At 38.7% G+C, this 26,279-nt stretch overlaps 1 protein-coding gene and 1 long non-coding RNA gene across 6 annotated transcripts in view; one reads left to right on the plus strand and one right to left on the minus strand.

Moving 5' to 3' along the window:
* Positions 1-15,193, plus strand: part of LOC148755097 (uncharacterized) — a 36,222-nt gene extending 21,029 nt beyond the window's left edge. Inside the window, exon 3 of the long non-coding RNA XR_016019369.1 lies at positions 15,061-15,193. This is a non-coding gene — a long non-coding RNA (uncharacterized LOC148755097). The remainder of the gene's footprint in view (positions 1-15,060) is intronic.
* CASP3 (caspase 3) lies at positions 6,284-26,242 on the minus strand. 5 transcript variants are annotated; one of them, XM_074329847.2, is made up of 7 exons: positions 26,141-26,242; positions 16,220-16,287; positions 13,966-14,090; positions 10,552-10,680; positions 9,725-9,900; positions 9,319-9,436; positions 6,284-8,141 (listed from the first exon to the last, which is right to left on the minus strand). In XM_074329847.2, the coding sequence occupies exons 1-7, from the start codon at positions 26,159-26,161 to the stop codon at positions 7,912-7,914; spliced, it is 867 nt and encodes a 288-aa protein (XP_074185948.2). In that variant the 5' UTR covers positions 26,162-26,242; the 3' UTR covers positions 6,284-7,911. The 5 variants fall into 5 exon arrangements, with proteins under 5 accessions (XP_074185948.2, XP_074185949.2, XP_074185947.2 ...); XM_074329848.2 differs by having other exon boundaries at positions 13,966-14,086; positions 26,141-26,200; XM_074329846.2 differs by having other exon boundaries at positions 25,964-26,178.
* Between the last annotated feature and the right edge of the window lie 37 nt (positions 26,243-26,279).

The raw sequence follows: 26,279 nt of genomic DNA on the forward strand, positions 1-26,279 counted from the left end.
CGTCTACCAAATATTACTCACCTCATGTTAGGATTAAGCCCTCATTTTGATGTTTGGTGTGACACAGAAAGAGAAGGCTGATCTGCTTCTTTCCCCCTTTCCTCTCCCTGCCACTAGTCAAAGTCCTCTGATTTGGGGAAGGCGGGGAGACCTAGTGAGGAGAGTGCCAGAGTCACTGGTGTGGGCCTCAGAAAAGGGGCCCTACTCTTCAGCCCCTTGGATTTGGGGTTCTGCAAGTTAGAAGGGACTGGGGCCCTGTTTCCTGCTTGGAACCCTGAAAGAGAATCTCCCACAGTACCCTCTCGGTCATGGTAGCTGTAGAAAAGGATATATGGTTGGTTGGGTGGGAGGCATTCCCTCCAGAACAAGAATGTACTAAGCATATCCCTAAAAAGCCGAGGAATTCTGACTTAGCTTGGCCTGAATATTCTCACATCACTCCTACTGGATGGAAAATATTATTGCCCCCATTTTAGAGAAGGAGAAACTGGAGTTCATACTGGGGAAGAGGTAGCTAGTAAGCCAACACCCGAGCTGATACTACCCAAACTACATGAAACCCAACAGAAGTATAGATGTAGGAAGTGGAGTGTGTGTGTGTGTGTGTGTGTGGGGGGGGGGGTTGAAATGAACTGTGATTATGTTTTGTGAAAAAAAATTATGAGAACTATTATTGAGACACTATTTGGGTTTCTGCCTGAATCTGTGTCCCCAAATTTCAATTCTTTGATCCCAAATAAACACTTATTGCCTCTCATTTTGGCTTTTTAATTTTAGGTTAACATAGGTTGCCTGTATGTATCACATGGTGAAAAGGGGTGCCCAACAACTATAACACTTCCCAATATAGTGCCGATATCAACTCAGAATTTCCTGGAATTTCCTTGATGCAATTTGAAATTATGCCCCTTTCCAGCTTAGGTAATTGGTGTCAGTATAGTGATTTGAAGGGACATTTACATCAGTGTTTGAACACAAAGTAGATGGCCTAAGGCTTTTAGATAAGTTTTCAAAATAAGCTTCCATCAGTGACTTGATGAGTTTCAAAGAGCAATTTGTGAAAAGAACCCACAAAAAAATCATTTAAAATTTTTAGTGGTTGATTTTTAAAAATCTGAATGTAATATAGTGGCTCTGAGTCTAGACTATATTTCTTTTAGGTGTTCTCATAGGATAAACCAAACCATTGTTTTGATTCAGTTATTTCAACCTTTCAATTCTGTTCTATTGAGGGTGTATGAGGGGATAATATAAGATGGGGAGAGAACAGGGATAAATCAGGTTCTAATTTTTACAATTTTGTACCTATATTAGAAGTTCATATGAAACGAGAGAGAGAGAGAAATAAGCATAACACCTTTCCTTGGGGAGTATTATCCTTTAATCTGAGATTATGTCCCTCCTTATTTTGGGGTTGAGGGGAAAATGAGAAGGTAGAGAGTTAAAACGTCTTTTGTTTTTATAAGTAATGGTGATAATAGGTGGTATGTTTTTTTAAAATGCTCTTATTTGGCAAAAACAAAAGATGGATTTTTTTTTTAATTCCATAAAATCAAGTTTGTAAACACAACTAAATTTGATTATACTATCTTGTTCCTATACTCCTATACTGAATCTCATTTCAGCAAATCAATGCCCATATGGATGAGGACACATTCAACATTCTCACCCCTTTGTTCCATGACCTCTTTCCAAAAAGAACTCTTTCATGCTATTTCATCCTTCTACTCAATCAGTCACATTTTTTTCATGATCAAATTTGCTCCACCTCCAGTCCACTCTCTGACCACAGTCTCCCATCATTTTAGTCTTCTTGCACTTCAGTGGATATTCAAACTTATCAGGAACACCAGGCCGTGGATCACTCTTCTTATTCCCTGTCATTAGCCGCCTTCTGTTTTCATGTCCCTCTCTATCCAGCTTAGATTCCATGGTTCATCAATTCAGTAACTCATTCTTCAGTATCCTCTAACCTGTGGCTCCTCTGTCTTTGTTTTATAATGTGGGCAAAAGTCCAAAGTTGGATAAAGCCAATACCCAAGCGGCTGTTACTAGATAAAAATCACACAACAGGGCAGCTTGGTACCACTGTGGATTCATAATCGCTGGTTTCAGCTGGGCCCCAAACACTGCCCAGCGATCTTACTAAACTTCTCTGGTCCACTCACTCCCCCACTTTTGACAATGATTGTTTCAGATCTTCCTTAGTCTTCCAACCCTTGAGGAAACAGTGATGATAGGGAATATACAAAATTATTATATAGGGAGTTATTTTAACCAAGCTGCTAAAATAGTAACTTTATGAAGACTGAGGCATGAGGAAAGATTCCATTCTTGTTCTGACTACCCTGAGAACTTAAAACTTTTTTGCTCTCCAGTCTTATGTCACTGCCTGGATATACATCTGGACCTCTAGGTGACCCTCTTATTACCCCATGACTACCACATGAAGGACTCACATATACACCCGACATCCATCATCCAGACCATCAGGACATGACCAGACCTCCTGGCACCCATTTCCAAGTTCATCAACCCAGAAGCTCTGAACCTAGTCTTGCTTTTTTATGGAGGCCTCACCTGGCATCCAACATCCTATCTGACGTCTAACTACCAACCGTTGGGTCCAATCCTAGGACTAAGGATGCAGGACTGATAATCCTCAAGAATGTACTTTTTACTCCAAGAACTTCCCAACTTTTCTTCCTTTGGGACACTTCTGGGTTGTTTTTCTTGTTTTGTTTTGTTTTTTGCCTATCTGAGTTCCCAGATTGAAACCTCCAACCTCTAAGACCCTTGAATACATCTCGGTCATTGATTTCTAGCAAACCTTCAGACTCTGAGTTCGTTCAACACTCTCACCTCCCTAACTTTCTGAGCAGAGTCCTAGTCTTCTACTTAACAGAAAATACAGAAACTGTTATAGGGGAACTTTTTGCCACAAGAAGTACAAACCTAGCTTCATTCGCACCCAGCCTCATACTTTCTCCCATTTGAAAAAAAAAAAAAAAGGTGTCTCCTCTCTTCTTACCCACAATTATGCTCAGATTTGCCCTGCTCTCATATTAGGAAACTTATACTGTCAGTTACTTTTCCCTCCAGTATTTTCAGTCTTTCTCTTAACCAGATCCTTGCCATCAGCATTTAAAACAACCTCAAATCTTTCTCTTAAAAAAAAAAAAAAAAAATCCACAAATATTTCAACTTACTTCCCCCCTCAACTACTTCCTTCGCGCTGTCTCCCTTGTCCTTTAAAGACAATTTGTCAAGTTTTCTATACTTGTTATTCCCGTTGCTTCACTTTCCACTAAAATATCAATTCCCTGTAAGTTGGCTTCTCCCTTAATATTTGCACAGAAACTCCTTTTCAGGGTCACTTGTCACCTCCTGTCACAAATCCAATGCATATTTAAAATGTTCATTTTCTCTGAATTTTCAGTAGCTTGTTATGATGGGCCATAGCTTCTAAACAGTTTCTTTCCTTCGCTCTCTCATTTTATACCTTCCTGTCTTCCCACCCTTGACTACGGCAATCCTTTTCAGTCTCCTTTCTTGGGTCTTTCAGTTGGAGCCTCCTCCCTTTCATGTGTACTCTCTCCTTAGGTGGATCCTCCAGGTACGGCATCTACACGGCCCGCACGGGCCTCCCCGCTCGGCCTCATCTACTCTCCCTCTTGTTGACTCTCCTACAGCCACAATGGCCTCCTCCATGCTCCTTAAACCTGCCAAGCAGAACTGAGTTTGGGTGAATTATTTTGGTAGAATCTGTGAACTATAATAGCTTTCAACACATTGGCCAAGAATGCTTCTTTCTAAAGGAACTGTGTGTGGGACTATTAGATCCCTGAGCTTACATTTAAGTCACCTAAAAACAAAACATAAAGGGTAGATTAGATTAGGGACTCTTTCAACGCAGACATGCTACTTAATAGCTTTTGTATCAAGTTTAAATCTGGCAAAAACATTTTCTTGAAAGGGAGCTGCTTGCTTTTTTTGAACATTCCTCAACACGTCAGTTCCTCAGTTCTTTTCATTCCCAATGTACGGTAGGAGGCAGTGGAGATTGTGAGCATCAGGAGTCCTTTGTGGATATTTGCTCATCACGTGATAACTTATTATAATTATCTTGCAAAGGATAAGGATAGAATAAAGAATGAATTAAGAAACTAATGTGAATAGTCTAGTTCGCTCCTGAAGAGTTGATATTGAGAATTACTTTAAACTCAAGTTGTAATACTAAGCAAGTTATGATTTTTTCAACTAATACCTAGAGGTTAATGCAAAGCAGAAAATAAAATACCATAACATGACTGTTGGAAAGCTATGGCACTCTCTCCATGCCTACCCCTGTACTGACCCCTGTTCTCATTACTGAGATAGTTTTGTGCCATCCCTCTCTCTTTAATTCTGTTTTTGAAGCCAGGTAAACACACTGACATGGTTTTAAAGTCAAAATGATATAGAAAAGTAAGCATGAGAAATCTCACTTGCATCCCTGTCCCTACCCATTTCCACTTTCAGTTTCTATTATTCTTTTGGTGTCTTCCCCCCCGCGCCCCCCTTCTTCCACCTCCCCTTCCCAACTCCGGATCAAGCCATTGTTTCTCAGTATAGTTGTGTAGGACACAGCTCCCTGGCCCATGCTGGTGGTATTATGAGCCTTGCACGCTTCCTGGCTGTGGCAGTCGGTTGCCCATTCACAGCAACTCTCGCCGGCTGCCGACCACTCACACTGGCCACTGGCCGCTCATGGCGGCACACAATAGCCCACACTGACCTCAGGCTGCTCACGGCAGCCCAGCTCCAGGGAGAGCCGTTGTTCACCGTCTTAGCTGTGGAGGGCACAACTCACTGGTCCATGTGGGAATCGAACCGGCGACCTCGGTGTTAGGAGCACGACGCTCGAACCACCTGAGCCACCAGGCCGGCCCTCTGGTGTTTCTTTTTACACAAAAGACAGCATCTACAGTGTTCTGTGTTCATCCTTTCCCATGTAACCATACATGCTGTAGATCTCTACCTATCAGTTGAGCAGGATCCTCCTCAATCTGTTTTACAGCAAATGGTGTTCCAGTGTGTAGATGCATAGTGTGTTTAACCGGTCTTCTTTACAATTGGGTTGCTGCCATTTTTTTTTCCTCACCATTAAAACAATGTTGTGATGAATAATCATGTACATAATTTTGTACATGTACAGGCATATGTGTAGTTTGGATTCCAAGAAATGAGACTGCTACTTCAATGAGTAAATAATTCGATAGGCATTGCCAGATTCTCCTCCATAGGGAATTACATCATTTTGCACTCCCACGAATGGGAAAATACATTTCCTCATAGACATGCCAACAGAATGTTATCAAACTTGAGGATTTTTGTCAATCTGATAGATGACAGATAATACCTTAGTGTAATTTGCATTTCTCTTATTATGATGGAGATTAAGCTCTTTGCCTGAGTCTAAGAGACATTTGGTCTTTTTTTCTGTGAATGGTCTGTTCATGTCCTGGTCCATTTCTCTACTGGGTTCTTGGTGTTTTTTTTTAACATCCAAGACTTCCTTATATAGTAGAGAGGTTAGAATGGGCTCGATTTTCTCAACACATTACAGAACTATAGCTTCAAGAGTCTTAAAGAAGTTATTCATACCACCCTCTACTCCTTGGAAACAGGAATCTCCTATTCCCAATCAGGAGGATTTTATTTAGTTTTGACTTGACAATAATATATATTCATCATAGAAATACTGGAAGAAATTTAAAACCACCCAAGATCACCCTTTCTTATATTGTCCTTTTCTAAGTATGAACCTAAAATAAAAAGGGACCATCTTCCTATCAGAACACCATCTCCCAGAGGTGGCCATCAGAGAACATCAAGGGTTCATTGCATGTACCCCTAGTTCTTTTTCCCCTTTCTAATAGCCACATTTATAATTATGTGGTGAAAAATGTTTCATTTCAGTACTATCTTGTATACTGTTGCCTTTCCACAAATCAAAACCCCCCACAAAAACATGGTCCTATTTAAGGATTGTGATCTATGCAAACCTAGCATCTTTCCTGATATCATAGTTATTTTAGGAACAGGACCCTCTGAGAGGGGCTGGGAAGAACAGAGGTCTGCTTGTTCTATTCAGTAATTTGCCATCATCTCAAAATATTTGTTTATAGGGACCTGTTACATCCTCTTTGGCCTTTCTAAATTAAGCTCTTGGCTAAAAAATATTTTAACTTCAATTAGTAGCAGAACAACAGAAACAACAAAAAACACTTGAACATGTTGGTAATTTTAGGTTAGAATTTATATTTTGAAATAAAAATTCATAATAACAATTCTTAACAAAATTGTCACACAGGTATACACCTTAAGATAACGTTTACATGCCTCATTTACTTAGGAAAGGTTAGATATAGTCAAAACAAATAGTGAGTTTCTTTTATAAACGTGAGTTTCTTTCTCTGAGCAAAAGAAAGCTCATGTAAAATGTGAGACTGAACACCAGTGAGAAACCACCACAGTGATGGCTCACCACCTCCCTGAGGGATGAGGCATGGCGCCTGGCCTCACACGCTGGGTGCTGCGGTGCTTCTCCTCTCTGGTCTTCACTTTCCCTGTGCACCAAGGGAAGACTGGATGATTTCTAAAGTCCTGTCTGTCACGGTCGTTTCATTGCAGAGAACCGTGTATTATTATAACAGTATCATTTTTCTTTGCTCATAAACTTCAAGAGAAAGTAACATGTTCCAAAATTTCACTACAAAGGGTACGATGGTCTTTATTGTGGCTCTCACCATCTTTGGAACGTTTCCATTTCAGAAGTTTCTAATTTGGTTCACTTTCTTGGAGATTCCTGCCTTGGGGACATTCTCCATGCACACCAGAAGATAGGAAGAACTTAGCAGTCCTTTTCCGGAAGCTGTGGTCCAGGGTGGTGCCTTCATCACGTAGGCTGTGCTGTGCACCTGCTCAAGCTCCAACCCCCGTCTAACACGGCGTGCCCAGTTAGCTGATTTACTATTTCTTCCTTCCATTTCACCGTTTATCTGTAAGTTGTATTTCAGTATGTCCCTACAGAAGTTTTTAAATTCACAATGCTATCAATTTGACAGTTTGAGGTTTTTACCTCACAAAACCTCAGGTATGTTGCTGGTGTGTGAGGCTCAGCAGCTCGCATAGGGACAAACAACAGGATGTCATCTGCTGGTGGGTGAAACTGCCTTTCAGCACCTCAGAGTTCTAACTCCGTCTCCCTGTGTTCATCTTCCACTTTGCCTTAAAGGAGTCAACTGAGTTTGCTCACATTTTCAAGGACAATATTTACTTTCTTTTTTCAGTATTAAACATGATTTTTTACAACAAAGACATGCTCAGGACTCATACACAAAACCACACACTCAGATAAATGATCTAAAAATACAGTTGATTTATCTCCAAATTCTAAAATCAAAGTCTTCAAACCCTTCATCATGCACATGGATCCCTAAAGTCTAGGATACATTATTCCATATCATTATTTCCATAGGCTCACGAAAACTAGAATACATATTCTTCAATGATGACGTATCAATATCACTGAAATTCGTTACTACAATGCTTAATTTTTTCCGTAATTACTTGAAAATTCATAGCATAGCATCACTAAAACTTGCTAATTATGAGAGCTGTTAATTTACAATCACTTCCTCTCATGATTGTACTACTATCCATTTATTTATTCCTAACTAAATTCAATTTCAACTGCCTGATTCTGAGTTTGAGGTAGTTTCATAGTAATTCTATTGCTATGAAAGTGGCATGTTTCAAAGTTCTACCTGCAGTATTGGATTAAATTTAGATGAGGGGAAAATACAGCGATCAGTTACACTAATTCCTCACTAGACACACAAATTGAAAAAAAAATCATCCATTTCTTCAGTGATAAAAATACAGTTCTTTTGTGAGCATAGACACAATACAAGGAATCTGTTTCTTTGCATGAAAAGTAGAGTCAAAGGAAAAGGACTCAAACTCTGTTGCTACCATTCTGTTAACCCGAGTAAGAATGTGCATAAGCTCAAGCTTTGGAGCGTGCTCTTTCAGCATAGCACAGAGCGACTGGATGAACCAGGATCCATCCTTTGAATTTCGCCACGAATAGTAACCTACAAAGAAAATATAACCAAGATACCATGGATATCTGATTTTATAAATTATTATAGAACCATAAAGAAAACAAACATAGACTTCCACAGGTATTATTAGCCATAAAAATAAAAAATAAAAAAAAACAACACCTTTGGTTTCAGGGCAAATGATGTCAGAGAGGAAAACAGAAACAAAAACGAGTGTTTTCGGCAAGGAAAAAGAATTGTGGACTAACTTCACCACTGATTTATTCAGAGTTCTACTTCCTGGGCTTCCCTTCCAAGGGGGGAGAATGGATAAACACGCAGAAGAAGAAGCAAAAGCAGATATAAAAAGGCTCATTATAAGTAGCATGGTGTTACAATCAGATTATTGGCTTATCTGAGAAATAAACTGTTCGCATACGCACACATATTTAAGTGTCCTAAATTTGTCTACAGGGCATCTGAATAAAGCATAATAAACACATTGCAGAGTATTTTAAAAAGCCCAAAAAGGGATATATACTGTACTTATTGTACTTTCTTCAGATTAATTATTGGACCCATTGCTTTTAATTTAGAAGTACGTTACCAGGAAAGATGCCTGAAGGTTAAACAGAAATTATATTGAGCATATCTGAAAATAACAGCATTTACACATACATTTATCCTATATTTCCATACTTTGTGACATCCTGAGTTAGTTGTACAATAAGTAATTGTATGATCAATAAAGAGTAATTTATATGTTGTATTATGTGTAACACAACCACAAAATGGTGGAGGCTAATAATCTATTCATTCTTCATGTTTTACTTTATTTCCTTTCCTTCACTCCACGCATACCTTCTCATGTAGTATTCATATTTATCTTTTTTATTTTCTATTTTTCAAAGAATTCCTGGAAAACAAATCTCTCCCCTATGCAAGAAGTGGGTGAAGCTCTGAGTTGGTCTATATTACAATTTAGTATCCTATCTGGTATTAAGTTCATGAATGACACTGTGTAAGTCTGCTTTCTTATATGCACATGTGTATTTTCTAGCCAAACTTGGCTAAAAACAACATTTTGAGACATCTGTGTGGTTAAGGTAGCCTAAAATACAGACAGGTGAGCTATTTGCTATGAACAGCAAAAGCTTGATAGCCTTTGGAGCATAGTCTCCATTGTTTAAAATCTACACACAACATTCATTATTTGTAACTTCCTTACCAGGTGCTGTAGAGTACGCATACAAGAAGTCTGCCTCCACTGGTATTTTCTGACATGCCATGTCTTCCTCAACACTGTCCGTCTCAATACCACAGTCTAATTCTGTACCTCGGCAGGCCTAGGGGTTAGAAAATAAACCTTTATTTTTAAAAAATGTGTGCAGACACGTAATTGATTTTTAAGCAATGTAGAGGCTATGTAAAAACTGATGTAGTAATCCAGCATCTTTTTGATATGTCTAAAAGTAAAATCTATTCTATATCTCCTAGTGGTGGTTTAAATGAATAAAAAAGTAACAGTATAGTTCAGTCGCTGGAGGGAAAAATCAGTCCTTTGCATAATCTGCAATTGAGCAAATGAGTCCCCAATATGCCCTCAATAACCAAGTTGCTCAATTATATTTTACCTGAATAATGAAAAGTTTGGGTTTTCCAGTTAGACTTCTACAACAATCCCCTCTGAAAAAACTTGCTAATATTCTCAGGTCAACAGGTCCATTTGTTCCAAAAATTCTTCCTTCATCACCATGGCTTAGAAGCACACAAATAAAACTGCTCCTTTTGCTATGATCTTCTTTAGAAACTGGAAAAAGTTTACAAATAAGACACAAACAAAAATCAATGCAACTTTATTCAACAATCTCATATATACTGTATGGGAATAAGATGAAGAAACTTGAGAACAGAACTAAGACCATCTGAACTCAACTTGGGGCAGAACAACATACTTCAAATCATTTTAGGGAGTTGACATGAATAACTTTTATTTTACTTATATAAAATATATAGAGTAGGGGGTGGCCGGATGGCTCAGTTGGTTAGAGCGCGAGCTCTTAACAATAGGGTTGCCGGTTGGATTCCCACATGGGATGGTGGGCTGCGCCCCCTGCAACTAAAGATTGAAAATGATGACTGGACTTGGAGCTGAGCTGTGCCCTCCACAACTAGATTGAAGGACAATGACTTGGAGCTGATGGGCCCTGGAGAAACATACTGTTCCCCAATATAAAATTTAAACAAACAAACAAACTATATGTGTGTGTGTGTGTGTGTGTGTGTGTGTGTGTATACATATATGTAGAGAGAGAGAGAGAAAGAGAGAAATTATGTACAGTATAGTTCCAAAATTTGTACGCTTTATTATTATGTGTGTAATTACAACTAGACCTCAGGCAATAAAACTGTCCTTGGATAAAACTGGACAATGAAGGTCATTTAAAAAATTATTTCTTACCATTGTGCATCAAATCTACAATTTCTTCGCATGTGAGATCATTTTTATTCCTGACTTCGTATTTCAATTTCATGAATGTTTCCCTGAGGTTTGCTGCATCTACATCTGTACCAGACCGAGCTGCCATTCCTTGGAACAGAAAGAATTACTTTTTTTTTCTTTGCTTCAGGTGTACAAAACAATATAATAGTTAGAGATTTTTTTATACCCCTTACAAAGTGATAACCCCCCTCCTCCAATCTATTACTCCTCTGACATCGTATATAGCTGTTACAATTCCATTGACTCTATTCCCTATGCTGTACTCCATAATCCATGACTTTATATATGTATTATTTATAGTTGACATTCATTATTGTTCAGCTTCACTTTTAGGTGTATAGCGTGGTCAGCCATCTACACCGTCCATGAAGTGGTCTCCCTAATAAGACAAGTGCCCATCTGACACCCTACAAAATCTTTACAACATTATTGATTATATTCCCTAAACTGCCTTTCATATCCCCATGGCAGTATTGTAGCTACCAATTTGTGCTTTCTAATCCCCTCACCTTTTTCCTCCTCCCCACCCAAGAATTACTTTTAATTGCATTAAAAAAAAATTAACTGCTCTGAAATGAACTATTCAGTGATTCACACAATCCACAATAAATCCTTCCTTTCAAATACTAAGAAAATTCAATTATTCTTATCATGGAGACACAAAGTCTTTTTAATTTCTTTGCATATGACACTTTATAACGTAGGTTCTATCACTGTATCACAATGTAAGCAGATGTCAATGTGTTACCATTACAAGAACAGCTTTCACAGCTGCTTACATAGTAAAAAACAGAAACAATTTAAATGCCTAAAGAGGGGTTTAGTTAAATAAATTATGATTCATTTATATGACGGAATACTATGTTGCTGTTAAAATTTTTGTGGACAAAATTTTGCCATGGGAAATGGTCATTTTTTCCAAAAAGCTAGAAAACAATAGGATCCTATTTTTGTTTTAAAAAAACTGTATATATAAACTGTATATATAAAACAAGACATACATCTCACACTCAGAAGAAATGTTATTTCTTTGATTTTAAGCGTACAACAATTTTAAGATGCATTACTACTTTCATAAGACCTTTTCAGGAACGAAAACACAAAGCACTACCACATGAACACTGTTCATCAGGCGTTCTGCTACAGCTAACCTCCTTTTGTCCTTCCAACCACACGAGGCAGGTATGACTGGCTTCGTTTGCACAGACGTAGGACGTGGAGGACACCGGAGTTCCAGAACTTGTCCAAAGTAACCAAGCTAGTGTTAGACCTCTCTCCAGGGGTCCTGAGCTTTCATCTCTCCTTTACAGAACCTTCTACATAAATGTACAGATTGATTGTATGAGGCACTCAGACTGAAAAAGGCTAGAGTGTTGCGGGGTACACACATTAGAATTGAGTAAATATAGGATGAATAGAGAAAAGAATAAATGTCTCTATCTCTAAAACATTAGGTATTTCTGAGTAGTATGATTATGAGTGATTTTAATGGTTTTTCTTTGGCTAATATGTAATTTCTGAAATTTTATTATGGGCATATGTTATTTTCATAAAATTAAAATAAGCTCATCAAGGTTTTCCCATTGGGAAGGCTGAGGACACCATGTAGCGGTGTGACAAGGTGACCGAATTCTGGTCCCGGTGTGTTAGCACTTAGTAATAGAACAGAAACATCCGACTGTCAGAGATCGTTGGGAGAACCTGACATTCAAATTTCAAAGCAGAAAAGGAGCTCATTCTAACGCTGAAGTCAGATTACTGGTCTAAGTATTTTTGGGGCGAGTAGTGGAATGACATGCTGAATGGCTGAAGGTGGTATCTCAATTTATAGCCAATAAAAGCAGTAAAAATGGGGCCATTCAGATTTAGATACCCATTTTCAACTATTCTTTCCTCACTCCTACAACTAATTTAACACCAAATCCTGCTTATCTTTCCTGTGTAATTTGGCTTCTTTCCATTTTCACCACCACTGTGGTAGATGGGCCTCCTAAACTGGATTTTCTAGTTTCTTTAATTAAAAATTAAATCTAATATGATTAATATGCCAATTCAGTGAATTTAAAGATGAAAAAATGGAGAAATAGCCAAAATGTTCATTCTTATGGTAAAGTATGCAAATTAAGTGCATGGTATATTTAGGGAATTGAATATTATATAATTATTAAAATAACACAAAAATTATACAGCAACATGAAAAAAATGCTTATGTTACATTAAGTGGACTAAGCAGGACACAAGTTGCTTATATATTATGGATAAAATTAACCTTTGAAAGAAACTGTCAAGGAAAAAATACCAAGCAATACATCAAGATATTAATTCACTTTTTTGGATCCTAAGGGATTTTATTTGTTATATTCTCTAAAAAAGATCTGAAATGTATTTATTATTAGATTCAAACCATACACAGTAGGGAGAATGAGTAGGGGATTTGGTGATCAGGCCATGGTGAACGCCAGAAAGCAGTTTCAATGGAGTGGTAGAAGTGGAAATCAGATTCAAGAGGGATGGAAGGAAGTGAAGATGGCAAACTTTTCAAAATTTAGGGAAGGAGACAAAAATTAGACCAAAGCTTAAGAGGAAACAGTGTAAAAGAAAGGTCTCTATAAGACGGGGAGTCTATCATCTTTTCAGGGAAGAGGAAAAGTCAGTAGTGCACCCGAGGACACAGGAAGTGGAGCAGCACAGATGTGAACGCAGTGCTTGGTTGCACATCAGGCACACAAAGGCGGAGGCCAGCTCTGCTACCAAACTCTCTGTGAGACTCTGTGCAAGGAGTTGAACGTTTCAGCATCGAAGAATGGTTCCTTTCAGGGTTGTTGTAAAATTGAAATGAGACAATACCTGTGAGGTGCCTTGTAGTTACTGGAAAGGAAAACTAGTACTTATTATTTGTTGAGATCCTTTTTTTTTTATTTTTTATTAAATTTATTGGGGTGACAATTGTTAGTAAAATTACATAGATTTCAGGTGTACAATTCTGTATTACATCATCTATAAATCCCATTGTGTGTTCACCACCCAGAGTCAGTTCTCCTTCCATCACCATATATTCGATCCCGTTGAGATCCTTTCATCAGCATAAAGGAGGGAGCAGGAGGATAGCGAAACAAGGGTCATAGAGGAATCAGGGCAGAAGAGGCCCACGTACAGATAGGCTAACTGTTGGAAGAGGGAGAGATTTTGATGGTAGAGTAGAATATTAGGAGTTCACGCTGTATTGTAGAACCTACAGGGTCCTGCTCTATCTCTACTGCATAACTATCCTGCGTCATAGTTTAATAACATCAATACTATTTTTTCTGTTATATCAAATATAAATGGTACAAATATTTGAAAAGACTTAAAAACGATGTTAATGATACATACCAGTACTTTTATGAAAATTCTTATTATTGATTATTATACATAAACCCATTTCGGGATAATCCATTTTGTAACTATTGTCCAAGGATATTCCAGAGTTCATTGATTTGCTTCCATGTAAAATCTTTCTGTTTGGAAATCAAACAATAGTTTACAAACGTGGAAATGATCAATGCTGCTGTCCTCATTGATACAACTTTGTCACACATAAGAACAGTTAATATTTGTTGAATGTAATGTGCCAGGCTGTGTGCAACAGGCTTAATCTCACTTCAGTTTCACCAAAATCCATTTCACAGGTGAGGAAATAACCACCATGACGCTAAGTAATGTGCTGATGGTCATGTAAATACTGTGTCAGAGCCATGGTTAAAAGCATCTGTTTGGACTTCAGTTCAGGTTTTTAATTTCTATTATTTTACATTTTCCTCTAAATTTTATAAAACTGTAATCAAATACATTGTATACTTTAAAAATTTCTTGCAACTTTGTGAAATATTTTATCCTTCAAAGTAAGAGTAAGATCTTAAAAATTACCCTAAAATGAAAGGAAACCAATGAGCAAATATGACTCAAAGCACAATGTTTACCACAACTGCTAAACTGTTCCTTAAAAACTATGAGCTGAACAAATAATTTATACATACATAAAATCACGATTGTAAATAATTGAAAATACTGGTCTAACAGTCACTTACTGGGAAACCTTTGTTATTTAGACTAGGGTCAGTAAACTTTTTCTCAAAGGGCCAAATATTAAGTACTGTAGGCTTGCAGGCTGTACAGTATCTGTTGCATCCTCCCTTCTGCTGGTGTAAGTGGTGCAGGACAATATTTAAACGAATGGGTGTGGCTCTGTTCTAATAAAACTTGACCAAAACAGGCTGCAAGCCTGACCCCTGATCTATCAAGAACCAGGAAACAACAGGTCTAGCTAGGAGCAGACAAACATAGATACCTAAAGTCCATGTAATACTGTGCCTGACAGTATTTCCCATTATACACAATTCTAAAAAAATTGTTGGAAAAAGATCAAAATAAGTAAATTATAAATTAAAGCAGTTAAAGTCAGAAACAAACTACTATATTTCTCTACAGGTGAAGATGCCCACATTTTACAGATGAAAAAAATGCTGAAAGCTGAGTGATTTGTGGACGGTCACACATACACTGGGCCATGGAACTGCGATTCCCCACCAAGTCCTGCTGCTGCCGAGGAGGCAGGGGCTCCTCTACCAGCAATAAGGAGACAGACTGGGAGGGGCCACACGTGGGAAACAGCAGAGACTCAGAAAGCTTAGGAACATGATGATAACATCATAGGATCAAACAGACCGAAACCTGTTTTGGGCTCCCATGCAATTTCCTATTAAATTATGTTCTGTATGATATGAAAAGGTAGGAAAATGTGTAAATCACTTTAAATGGGTTAAAAAACAAACAAACTAAAAACCTCTAAAATGAGATCGCATTTCAAAAGCTTAATTTCTAGGAAAATTCCTTTGCTAAACAAACATAGCTAAATCCTTATTGGTAACCTATTCATAGTATCGCTGTAATAAATATTATTACTAAACAAAAATTATTGTTTAGTTCTAGAATTAGTTTGTAACTCCTTGGATGGTCCAGAATAATACTAGGTCTCAGAAATAGATGTTCAGAAATAAAAATATCACAAGAGATCCCAAATGGATAATAACAGACATGAATTAAGAGTGTTTGAGTTTTATCTTTTTCTTTTCTCCATCTGCTGGTTATTGGAAGCATTATTAAGCTGAATATTCCAAAAAAGGAAGACTGAGAAAAATAAAGAGTAAAAAATAATCTATAGCCAGACAATTCTTTTCCAGATTAAGAACGGCACTTCATTTTAGTCTTAAGACTCATAAACAGGAGGCCTAAAAACTCCCCCAAACACAAGTTTTTCATCCTGCAGAATGACTTGGGAAGGTAGAGAACCACCCAGAGTTCTGCCTCTCCTAGGGCGTCCTGCTTCCAGGATGGGACTTCCAACTATAGGCCAAGCATTGTACGTGGACTTTCCCTCAATCTTACCCACTGGTCAATGAAAGTTTTAACAACGAAATTCAGAGGTTAGGTTAACATGTGTTAAAAAGCCACACAGCTGTTGTGGTAGGAAGTCAACTGCGTCCCTCTGGCTTGAGAGCCCATATTCTTTCTGCTTCCCTGTTCCTCAGAGTTTTCTGTATCACACCTGTCCTTCTCTGATTACATAGGATTCCATTTAAATACTCACGTTTCTGAATTTTTAATGGATTTTGAATCCACCGAGTTTTCAGTGTTCTCCATGGATACTTTTGTTAACTAGAATATAGACAATAGAAGTTAATCAAAATCAGTCATTATAAAATCACTGCATTATCTATTAATTATTCCAAAGATTATTTCTCCAAATTAATACATTATATGGACATTTCCGCATTAGTGTACTACTCCTCCCCCAGCTTCACCTCTACTGTTAGAGGTTTCTGTGAGTCAAACCTGAGAACAATCCTTTGTAAAGGTATGTGCAATGAAGCCCATTTCTCTCTTAATCTCCTTTTTAACTGAGAAAGAATAATTACAGATTGATAATAAGATGATAGGGCTATGAAAAAAATCAAATACAGTAAAGTAAAAGAGAGACTGGGAGTTTGAGCTACTTTAGCTATGGTGGCCTGGAAACCCTTTAAGGTCCCATTTACGCTGAGCTCTAAATAACAAGAAGGCTACCAATAGGGACTGTCCTTGCTGGGAGGACAAGCAAGTCTGCTGTACTCATGTGGCAGAAAGACAACCAGTTTGGCCAGTGCACAGTAAAGGAAGGGAAGGTGTGAAGGGAGATTAAGTAGAAAAGGCGTGATTGCCTCAGCAGCCAGGAGGAGCTTCAATTGTATCCGAATGGCAAGGAGAAGCCATTGGAATGTTTGAAGCAGAGGAGAGACAGCATACTTTAAAAAGAGCACTCTGGCTGCTGAGTAGAGAATCAACTGCAGAAGGTTGGAGTAAAAGCACATAGGCCAACGAAAAACCTTCTGGAATAGTTCTGGAAAGTAATGATGATAGTTTGAACTAGAGTAGAACAGTGAATATAGGTAGGTAAGAGGCTGGAACTCTGGGAGAGATCAGAACTGGAGATATACTGGGGCCCTGTGATACTTAGAGGGTTACTAGAGGAAGCAGGGCCAGCAAGAGACTAAACAGAGGTAATATCAAAGGGAGGGAAAATCAGGTGAAAGTGGTGTACCAAAGCACGCAGGTCTTTCAAGAAGTGTTTGTTTCACTGTTTTCAAATTTTGCTAAGAAGTCAATTCAGATGAGGACAGAAGACCACTGGCTTAAGGTTATGGTTATAGTAGAGATTGTTAGGGAAAATTGTCCAAGACTTGAAAATGAGCGAAAGAAATGACTGGATGTAATTCAGTGTGGTGCTGGGCATTGTCTAGAGGAATTTCAGGGATTATCTGACTTTATAGGGTGTCCTCTTTTGACTGACCTTATACTGACTAGGCTATTTTACAACACTGTAGGAAATGAAGCTATAGAAAACAGCCACGCAAATGATTCTTGTCTGTCTATAGCAATGAAAATGAATTTTGTCTTGTTGTGTTGCCATTTATTTCCAACCTGTAAAAAAAGATGACCCTCCCAAATTACATTTTATTGACCTACAGAATACTAACCAGTTTTGCTTATATTAGCAAATTCATTTTATTATAATAGTCTACATCTATTTGTTCTTCAAATTCTCCTTTGAATTGGTCTTAATATCTTACTGGTTCTATTATTAATTGAATAAAATATTTGGCATTTATTTATTTTCATAGTCACATAACAACCAAGTTTTCCATTTTTTGAAAATTATACTTTAAAAGGATCAATGTTGCTGCAGTGGGTTGAAAGAATGGGAGAAAATGAGAAAAGACAACAAAAGTGAGTAAACAGTTTTGCTGTGAAGCGGAAAGGAGAAATATAGTAGTAGCTGGAAGGGACAAGGAGTGAAGATTTCTTGTTTTGTTTGCTTTTAAGGATGGGCCATAGAAGGCATGTTTTTATGCTAATGAGTATGATCTGTGGAAAGCAAAAACTTAATAAGGCAAGGAGAGAACAGAGCAAAGTTCTTGAAGAGACGAAAGGGTTTGTGAACCTAGTTCACATATGGAGGGGCATTAGTCTCAGAAAAGAACAAGTGAGGGTTCACCCACTGTAACGGGAAGGAAGACAAACTATTTGGGTACAACATACGGTATTTTGCCGTGTATACTGCACACATTTTTGCCCAAATTTGTGAGGGGAAAAATAAGGATGTGCATTATCCATGGGTAGTACTAATTCCGTGTCTATATCAATGTTTTTAATTCTTTTATTTATGCTTATGAGTTAAAAGTGTAACTCTAGAAATCAATAAAGATATCTGTATGCAAATACAGAATACGATAATCGGTTTTGAACTTAGGATGAACTTGCAACAACAAAGAGTTCTTGACCTTCTATGATGTGTAAATTTGTTACCGGTACATAAAATTTCTTGTACCTTGTATCTGTTCTTATTTTGTAATTATTTGTTACATGAAATTTCTTGTACCATAATATGTTAAAAAATAAATGCCAAAATTCCTTTATAATACAAAAACCAAGTACCTAAATGTAAACAAATAAAAATTTGAATTAAAAAATTAAAAGATTTTTTCCCCCTGAAAGTTTGGGCTAAAAATGTGGGTGCGCATTATACATAGGAGCACAGTATGCACGGCAAAATATGGTACAAAAGCTGGTGAATCTTATGGAAGGAGGATACTTCTCAGAATTGCACTTATTTTCTCTATATTTGGAAGATAAATGATGAGACAAGAATCCCCAAATGTCCTATCTCTACTTTTGTGTGTACTTACCCATGTCTTTTTACCAATTAATACTGAAAACTAATCATATACGATATTAGCAAAGGTGTATGAAATAGGCATTGTCATAAACTACTGGAAGAGACATAAATTGGTATCATCTCTTGAGAACATTTTAACAGTATATCCCCCCAACCCTCAATAAAAGTCTTGAATTTTCATCTAGTGAAATTATACTTCTAAAAGTGCAGTCTAAGGAAATCATCCATCCCAAGGGTTGTGGAGAGAAGGGAAAGAAAAGGATATGCATTATTCCTCAAAATATTGAGAATTCGAACAGAGAAACAGTTACGGTCTATTCATAAACTGGTTAATACAACTATAAAACTTTTTAAAAGGATTTATCAATAACATGGGAAATGTTATATAAGGGTAAATAAAAACAGGCTATAAAACAATATCATCTCAATTAAAATAAACACAAGAAAAGACCAAAAATAATTATACTACATCTTTACATATTAACCTATTTAATAATAGTGGCTATCACTGAGTGGAGATTACTGAAAACATACTCCTTAATATTTTTCTATATTTTCTAATTTTACTATAACATCTACATTGTTTTTAAAGTTAAAAAATAGTAACAAAGATTATTTTATAAAATCAATAGTGGCAGACAGCATCAACCAGGATTGTGCTAGCGAATTTCACCTCCCAGCCCTGTTCCAAGAGTGACAAAAATAGGGATACTCCACTGTTGTGAAAGAAGCAACCGTTCCTTGACTGCTCTGTGCCATGTTCCAGCCTATTTGCTTTTTTTTTCTTCCATGTGTATAACAAACATGTATTAGGTACAGGGAAATCTCAAATGTCCTTGAACTATAACTATCACAGAGACCAACTTGCCCCTCTGCATGACAGCTCTAAGTGAGCAGACCATAAGTCCAAATAATTATCCATCCATGGTTGAAAACAAACTTGTGGTTAATTTGATGAGTTGAGAAGATAGTACAGGGTGGCTAACGATTCTGGAAACATAGGCAAATACCTAATAAGTGGTTTACTGATTATATATTACAGTCCATAAGAAAATAATAATATCTATGTTTTATGACTTTATGGCCGAGCTGTAGAAAATCAGGAGTGAAAACACAGTAGAAAAGAACACTAAATAAAGGTAATTTCAATGTCCTTTCTGGCCCCAGGGTTTGCCTCAAATTGTTTGCCAAATGTAGGGTACACACTATGTGCTCAAGAACTGTGACTAGGTTACCACCCACGTGAATAGGTTCCCACCCACGATCAAGGCCCTAAAGATCGCTTATCAGTTTTTTTGCAAACAGTGCAGCGATTCTTAGACTGAAACACGAACTTCTGACAACCTTTTACCTTGTACCAACAATAAGCTTGTGGGTTAAAATTCTATCCTTATGACTGGTAATGGAAGGTTTAGATTTAAACAGTGACCACCAGCTTTCCAGAACTTTTAAAAACACTTGGCTTCTCGGATCATGCCAATGTTTCCATCTAAATATCAGTTGACTTTTAAGTAGTCATTTCCTTTTCATACATTTAATCAACTTCCTTGAACCAAATAATCCTTAAAAGTTAAAAAGTCTCAGATAGATTAGTTTTAATACAAGTAATTGTGCTTAATCATTTCTGATATTAGACACGAGATAGTTTTGTTTCAGTAAGGTAGTTGGTGGCTGAAATCTAAAAAAAAACATGAATTCTTTTAGAATAGGACTTAAAAGTGTTATTATTTTGATAAGGATGTTTCAGGAACAAATACTATAATGTGTTTTGTTCTCTTCATTATTAGTATCTGATCAACATATATTACAACAGTATCAGGTGACCTTCATATACTATTAAAAATTTATATAATGGTATATAAAATCCTCATTGCACCAGACATGTGCACATTTGCTATCGAACTGTCACCATCTGCTCTCCCACATGAAAGCACCACCTCCCCCTCACTCTGGGGAGCAGAGCTGTGTTTTTTGCAGAACTTAAAGTGTTAAGACTTAGCATTACCTCACTCCCATTAGCTAATGCCTGGCTGCATGCAAGTTGTTTGGGGGATGATGATCTCATCTTACAAGGATAAAAAATTATCCCCCAAGGGAAATGTGTAATGCCCTAAATGATAACAGGAGTTTAAGTTCTTAGAACATTATTATTTGACAAAACATAAATGGGAAAATATATAATAGGGGTTTAAAAACTATATCCTGGCACAGCAATGGCCTTAACACTATTTGTTTCTTACTGTACTTATATAATTATTTCCATCAATTCAGGACGTTGATGATAATAAATTAAATTTCTGAACACATATTAGGTCCCGAAGAAGTTCTATGTGGACTAAATGAAATTAGACATCCACCTGGAGCTCAGGTCTTAGAATCTTCTCTAGTTCCTAGATCTCTTTAATATTTACCACTAAAACTACAACAGGCAGATCTTCCAAAGTTAATACAACAATGAGTAAAGCAGAATGAATTATCTACAGAGTTAAAGCAGAAGAATAAAAATTCATTTCTAACTAACTGAAATTTCAATATGAAATTATAAAGTATTAAAATTTTTTAAAAAGGCGGTTCTTAAAAAATGAAGTTTGAAAATGTGCTGATAGTAGAGATTTCAAAATGAGACATTAAATCAGCATAACCAGTTTGAGTGACTCCTACTCAGATAATCTGTCATCCATCGGTTCAGTTGTTCTTCATGCCTGCTCTCTGCCCTAACAGGCTTTAAATCTCAAAATGAGACATAAGAACCAATACTGCTCACTTTTGAATCATCTCCATGAATAGGAGAATCTTAAAAAAAAAATTTGTAAGTAAAGATTTACCAAAACGGGTGGCCAAAGAAAAGGCCAAAGAATCATAACGCCATGTGACTTGGATGTGGCATATAAAATGTTGTGTAGTAACAGTTCCCTTTGCTGCTGGTTCATACGGGCAAGACTCAGCTAAAAGGTATTTATATGTATGTATGTATGATTTATGTATTTCTGGTTAGTCCTTCCAACCATGCTGTGAGGCATAATGATCCCCACTTAATAGTTCAGTTGACTGAGGCTTAGAGCAGTTATGTAAATTTTAAGTGGCAGAGCGGGGATTCAAACCAGGATCTGCCTGCCTTGAGAGGGCAGACTCCCACCCTTCTATACAACTTACCGTTTCCCCGAAAATAAGACCTAACCGGAAAATCAGCCCTAGCAGATTTTTCAAGATGACATCCCCTAAACATAAGCCCTAATGCATCTTTTGGAACAAACCGTAATATAAGACCCGGTCTTATTTTCGGGGAAACCCGGTACCATATAGAAGGGGCAATACTATCGATAATTTCAAGGAAGAAAACAAAATCCATAACCTAAAAGTTCTAATTAAGATGAGACAAAGAGTATAAATAACATTAGAAACTGACTGCAGAGACACGGAAATAGTATAAAGTGTGGTTACTCTAATTAATCAAGAAAACAGAAATGGTGGTTATGGTGTTTCCAATGCCACTGGGTAATTTACTTCTAAAAGTAAAATAACTGGTTTTATGCTAAGTATTCAGTATAAGTCACTAAGACATACGAGTTTTCTATATCTCTATTTGCCTCTGCAGGAAAAGTAAAGCCTTTACATTATGGTTTCTGGGTAAATTATACCTCCTCTGCCAAAGTACTTCAGAAACATCAGGATTATATTTATAACTTATTAGAGAGGACAAAGTCTCAAGAGTAGTCACATTTCCAGATTTAGTAAGTGAAACAGAAAGAATGTATTATAGTTTTCACAGTAGTTTGGATAAGAAAAGATTTCAGCTGTAATGTGCTAGAGGTTTTATTGAAATCATTTCCCATCTAGTCTCTGAATTTCTTTGGGGATTTATAAGAATCACCAAAACTGGATATTGTCATTGGGCCTGGCAAAGTTGATCTTTTAACATCTGTTTTGTAATTAAGGTGAAAACACACTACCTGCAAGTAAAATTAAATACAACAAAATTAAGTTCAGTTGTGCCATACAAACAAAAACCAGGAAGACATAATGGGGTGCTCCCCACTATTCAAAGCCATAAGCCAGAAAGAATGCAGTACTTATTATACTATGTGTGAGGGAGGGGTCTGTCTTCCCCTCACCTGAGCTCCTAAGATGGTATCTCTGGAGGGACAAAAGGAGAAATGGGAAAGTCCTTGCTCACCTAGATATTTTGTCTGAAATACATGTGGAGTCAAGGATCTTGGATAACTTTTACAAAAATACCAATAACCTATAAGACCTCCTTCCTCCCAGTGAGAACCACTCCTTTGTAGAACCAGATTCAGGTTTACAACCACCCATTAAAGAAATCTTGCTTGCTAGAGGTTTGAAACTGAGAAGTCAGTGCTATTTGTTATTTGCGCCAGTCATTTACTGAACACCAACTGTGCGCAGAGTACTGGAGTACATCCCGAGTCCACCAAGTAAGGGAAGAGACAAAGACCACTTTCCCTAAGTGGAACTTTCACCAAGGCTCACTGGTATTCAAAAGTGGCTCAACTAAGGCAGAGGCTGGACAGGGTTACTTTGTATCAGATAACATATCTTACTCTACCCTAACTCAGAAGCTCTAGTAGCAATTTGAAGGCAGTAACAAAATAGGCAGAGAAAAACATTGCATAGAGATTTACAAAGCATTGTCACAGACGTTATGTCATTTTATACTCACAAGCCCAACAGATATGTAAATTACTTATGCCTAATTTATGGATGAGCTAGTTAGTATAGACAGCCCTTGGGACTTGGCCTCAGGTTGTCTGCCTACAGAGGATCTATTTCCCTCCCATTACATTTGCATTTGTTAAATGTGTACAAAATAACTAACAGTCTAAGAATTCCCACCTCTTTTTCGAGAACCAAACACCAGTGCTTCCCTTCTTTGAGGCAGAGCTTAAACAACTACCTAATATGAGGCACCAGAATCTATTTAATGACATCCACGAAAATAAAGACTGCTTTCTAGCACTAGAAGGAGGATGAAGCAGGAGATTATGTTAAATTAAGTTTGAAAGCAAAACAGCAAAGAAACATTGTCAATGCTTATATCAGATAAGACGTTAGTCTTTTTTAAAAAAAAGGGCAAGAGGCAAGACCATTTTTCAGGACAGCAAAAGCAAATCTGATTTAATTGGGTACAATGCTTCATCGCTTTTTTACTGTGAACAGGTCTTATTGCCAAACTCCAATAAATTGTTCAGTCGTTCATTAAAACACATCATTACTTTGAAAAATATTTTTTTGCAAGAGTAAACCAATACCGAAGCCCCATCATCAGGGTATAATAGGAATGATTTAAGCTTTACATTTGGTTCTTAGAGGGCATGTGCCTGTAACATATTCAAACTGGCGGAGCACATTTTGATACAGTCTGGTCTAACCATCTTGCTCAGCCCCTCCTATTACTATCCTGCACATCTGCATTTTTACAGCAATTCCATAATTCACCTCTACCGTTCCTTTCTAAGTCACATCTTTTAATTATAATTTGCTAAGTAATCCCCAAACAGGTTTATTTTTTCTGGATAGGGAATAATTAAAAGATAATTGTGTAGTGTGGGCATTCACTTGTGCCAGGTTCTGGGTATGGGGAAAAGACAATAAGGAACAAGATAAACAGAGTCCCTCATGGAATTTGCTTAGGGAAGCAAGTAGGGAAGATAGTACACAAAGAATATGACTTTGTAAAGGATATGCCGCAAAGGATATCTGCAAAGGATATGACTTTCCCTTCTTTGGAAATGACATGGAAAAGGAACATAATAGGAAAACTTAACCTTGAGTGTTTAATGAGAACAGAAACATAAGGAGACATTCCTCAAGCAAATGTGACGTGATGGGGGAGAGAGGGCATGTAAGAGTGTTTCAGGCAGAGACCAGGTATTAAGATCAGCATGGCTATGCAGAAAGTGAAAGGGTGCTATCATAAAAGATAAGGCAGGGAGGGGACCAAAGAGCCAATCTGTGCTTGGCTTTGTTAACCATGTTAAGGGTGTGGGTATAGCATATGGGCAAAGGAACAGTTTTCCAGATTTTTATTTTGTAAAGACTGTGCTATAAAGAATAGATTGAAGAGGGGCAGAGGGTCTGGAAGTATGGAGACCAATGAGGAGGCTGGTGTAGCCAGGTGAGCGCCTAGGGTGATTTAAATCGGTTATGGAGAGAAGTGAACAGATGCAGTGGACATTTAGGAGGTCAACGGGGCTTGGTGGCTACCCAAGGAAGGAGCTGGGAGAGGTAGGTGAGAAGGTTCGTTTCCGGTTTCTTGGTTTGGTGCCATTTATTGAGAACGAGGAAAGAGGCAGCTGCCTTGAGGGCAGACGCACTGAAAACAAGAGTGACAAGCGTGAGAAAGGCACTCTTATTCACCATGGCCTGGGGGGATTTCAAAGCAGCTCCCAGGTGACTGGCCTTGGATACCTAGTTATAGGCTAAAGGAAGGAGCTGGAAGGATTCACCGAGGGCTTCAGGTCTGAAAAGGAATTGGAATTTAATGCTGAAAACTGAGTCACACAGTCAACCCGAGAAAATCCAAGCTCGAGACAGGGAAGGCAGCAGAGACCAAACCCTTGCCCAATAGTGGGAGGATCAGCCCCGAGAAACAGCGCCTGCCGGTGAGCACCAAACTCGCCTCCTGCCCTGGAGACAGCGTTTCTCGTCGCCGATCCTCAGCTCCTCCCTTCCCGATTCAAATCTCAGCCCGCCCTCACTTTCCAAGCATCCGTGGCCTCCTGCTCCCGGGTCGGACCTCTTACTACCCGGCCTCCGCACCCGGGCTCAGCGCCGCGCCCCTCCCCACCAGGCTCCGCGATCCGGGTCCAGCCTCCTGCCTCCTGCCCCCCCGGCTTGGCTCTCCAGCAGGTCTCCACTACTCGGCCGCCACATCCCCAGCTCAGTCTCCCGCCTCCCGCCTCCCGCCTCGACGCTCCCGGCTTGGCCTCTCCGCCTTGGACCCGCCTCCCGTCCTCCGAGCTCCGCAGCTCCAGCCGGGTCTCCAGCCGGGTCTCCGCTCCCCGGCCGGCAGCTGTCGGGCCTCCACACCCCCCGCCCGGCCGCCCACTCCCCCCGGCCGGGTCTCTAGCTCGACGGCTTCAGTGCTCGTGCTCGCACCCGTCGTCGTGGCAGAACAAAGGATCCTCCGCCCGGACCGTGCCCACCTCCTCCGTCATCCCCGAGCAGCTGCAGGCCCGGACAGGTCCCTGGGAAGGGTGCTGGGCTTGGAAGGATGGAGGGAGCTGGCCCAGGGCTAACGGCCCCGCGGCGAGAAGGGGCGAGGGCAGCACTCACCGAACAGCCCCCACACAACATCGAACAGCGCTCCCTTCTCTGCGAAGCTCGGTTTCCGCCGCCCGCCGAGGGTAGCAATAAGCTCGGGAGCAGGCCCCGCCCCCGCCGGCCCCGCCCCCGGCCCCGCCCCTCGGTCCCG

The sequence above is a fragment of the Rhinolophus sinicus genome, chromosome 16, assembly GCF_057876585.1.
Source record: "Rhinolophus sinicus isolate RSI-liver-muscle chromosome 16, RSI-T2T, whole genome shotgun sequence".
In the NCBI taxonomy this organism is placed as follows: Eukaryota; Metazoa; Chordata; class Mammalia; order Chiroptera; family Rhinolophidae; genus Rhinolophus; species Rhinolophus sinicus.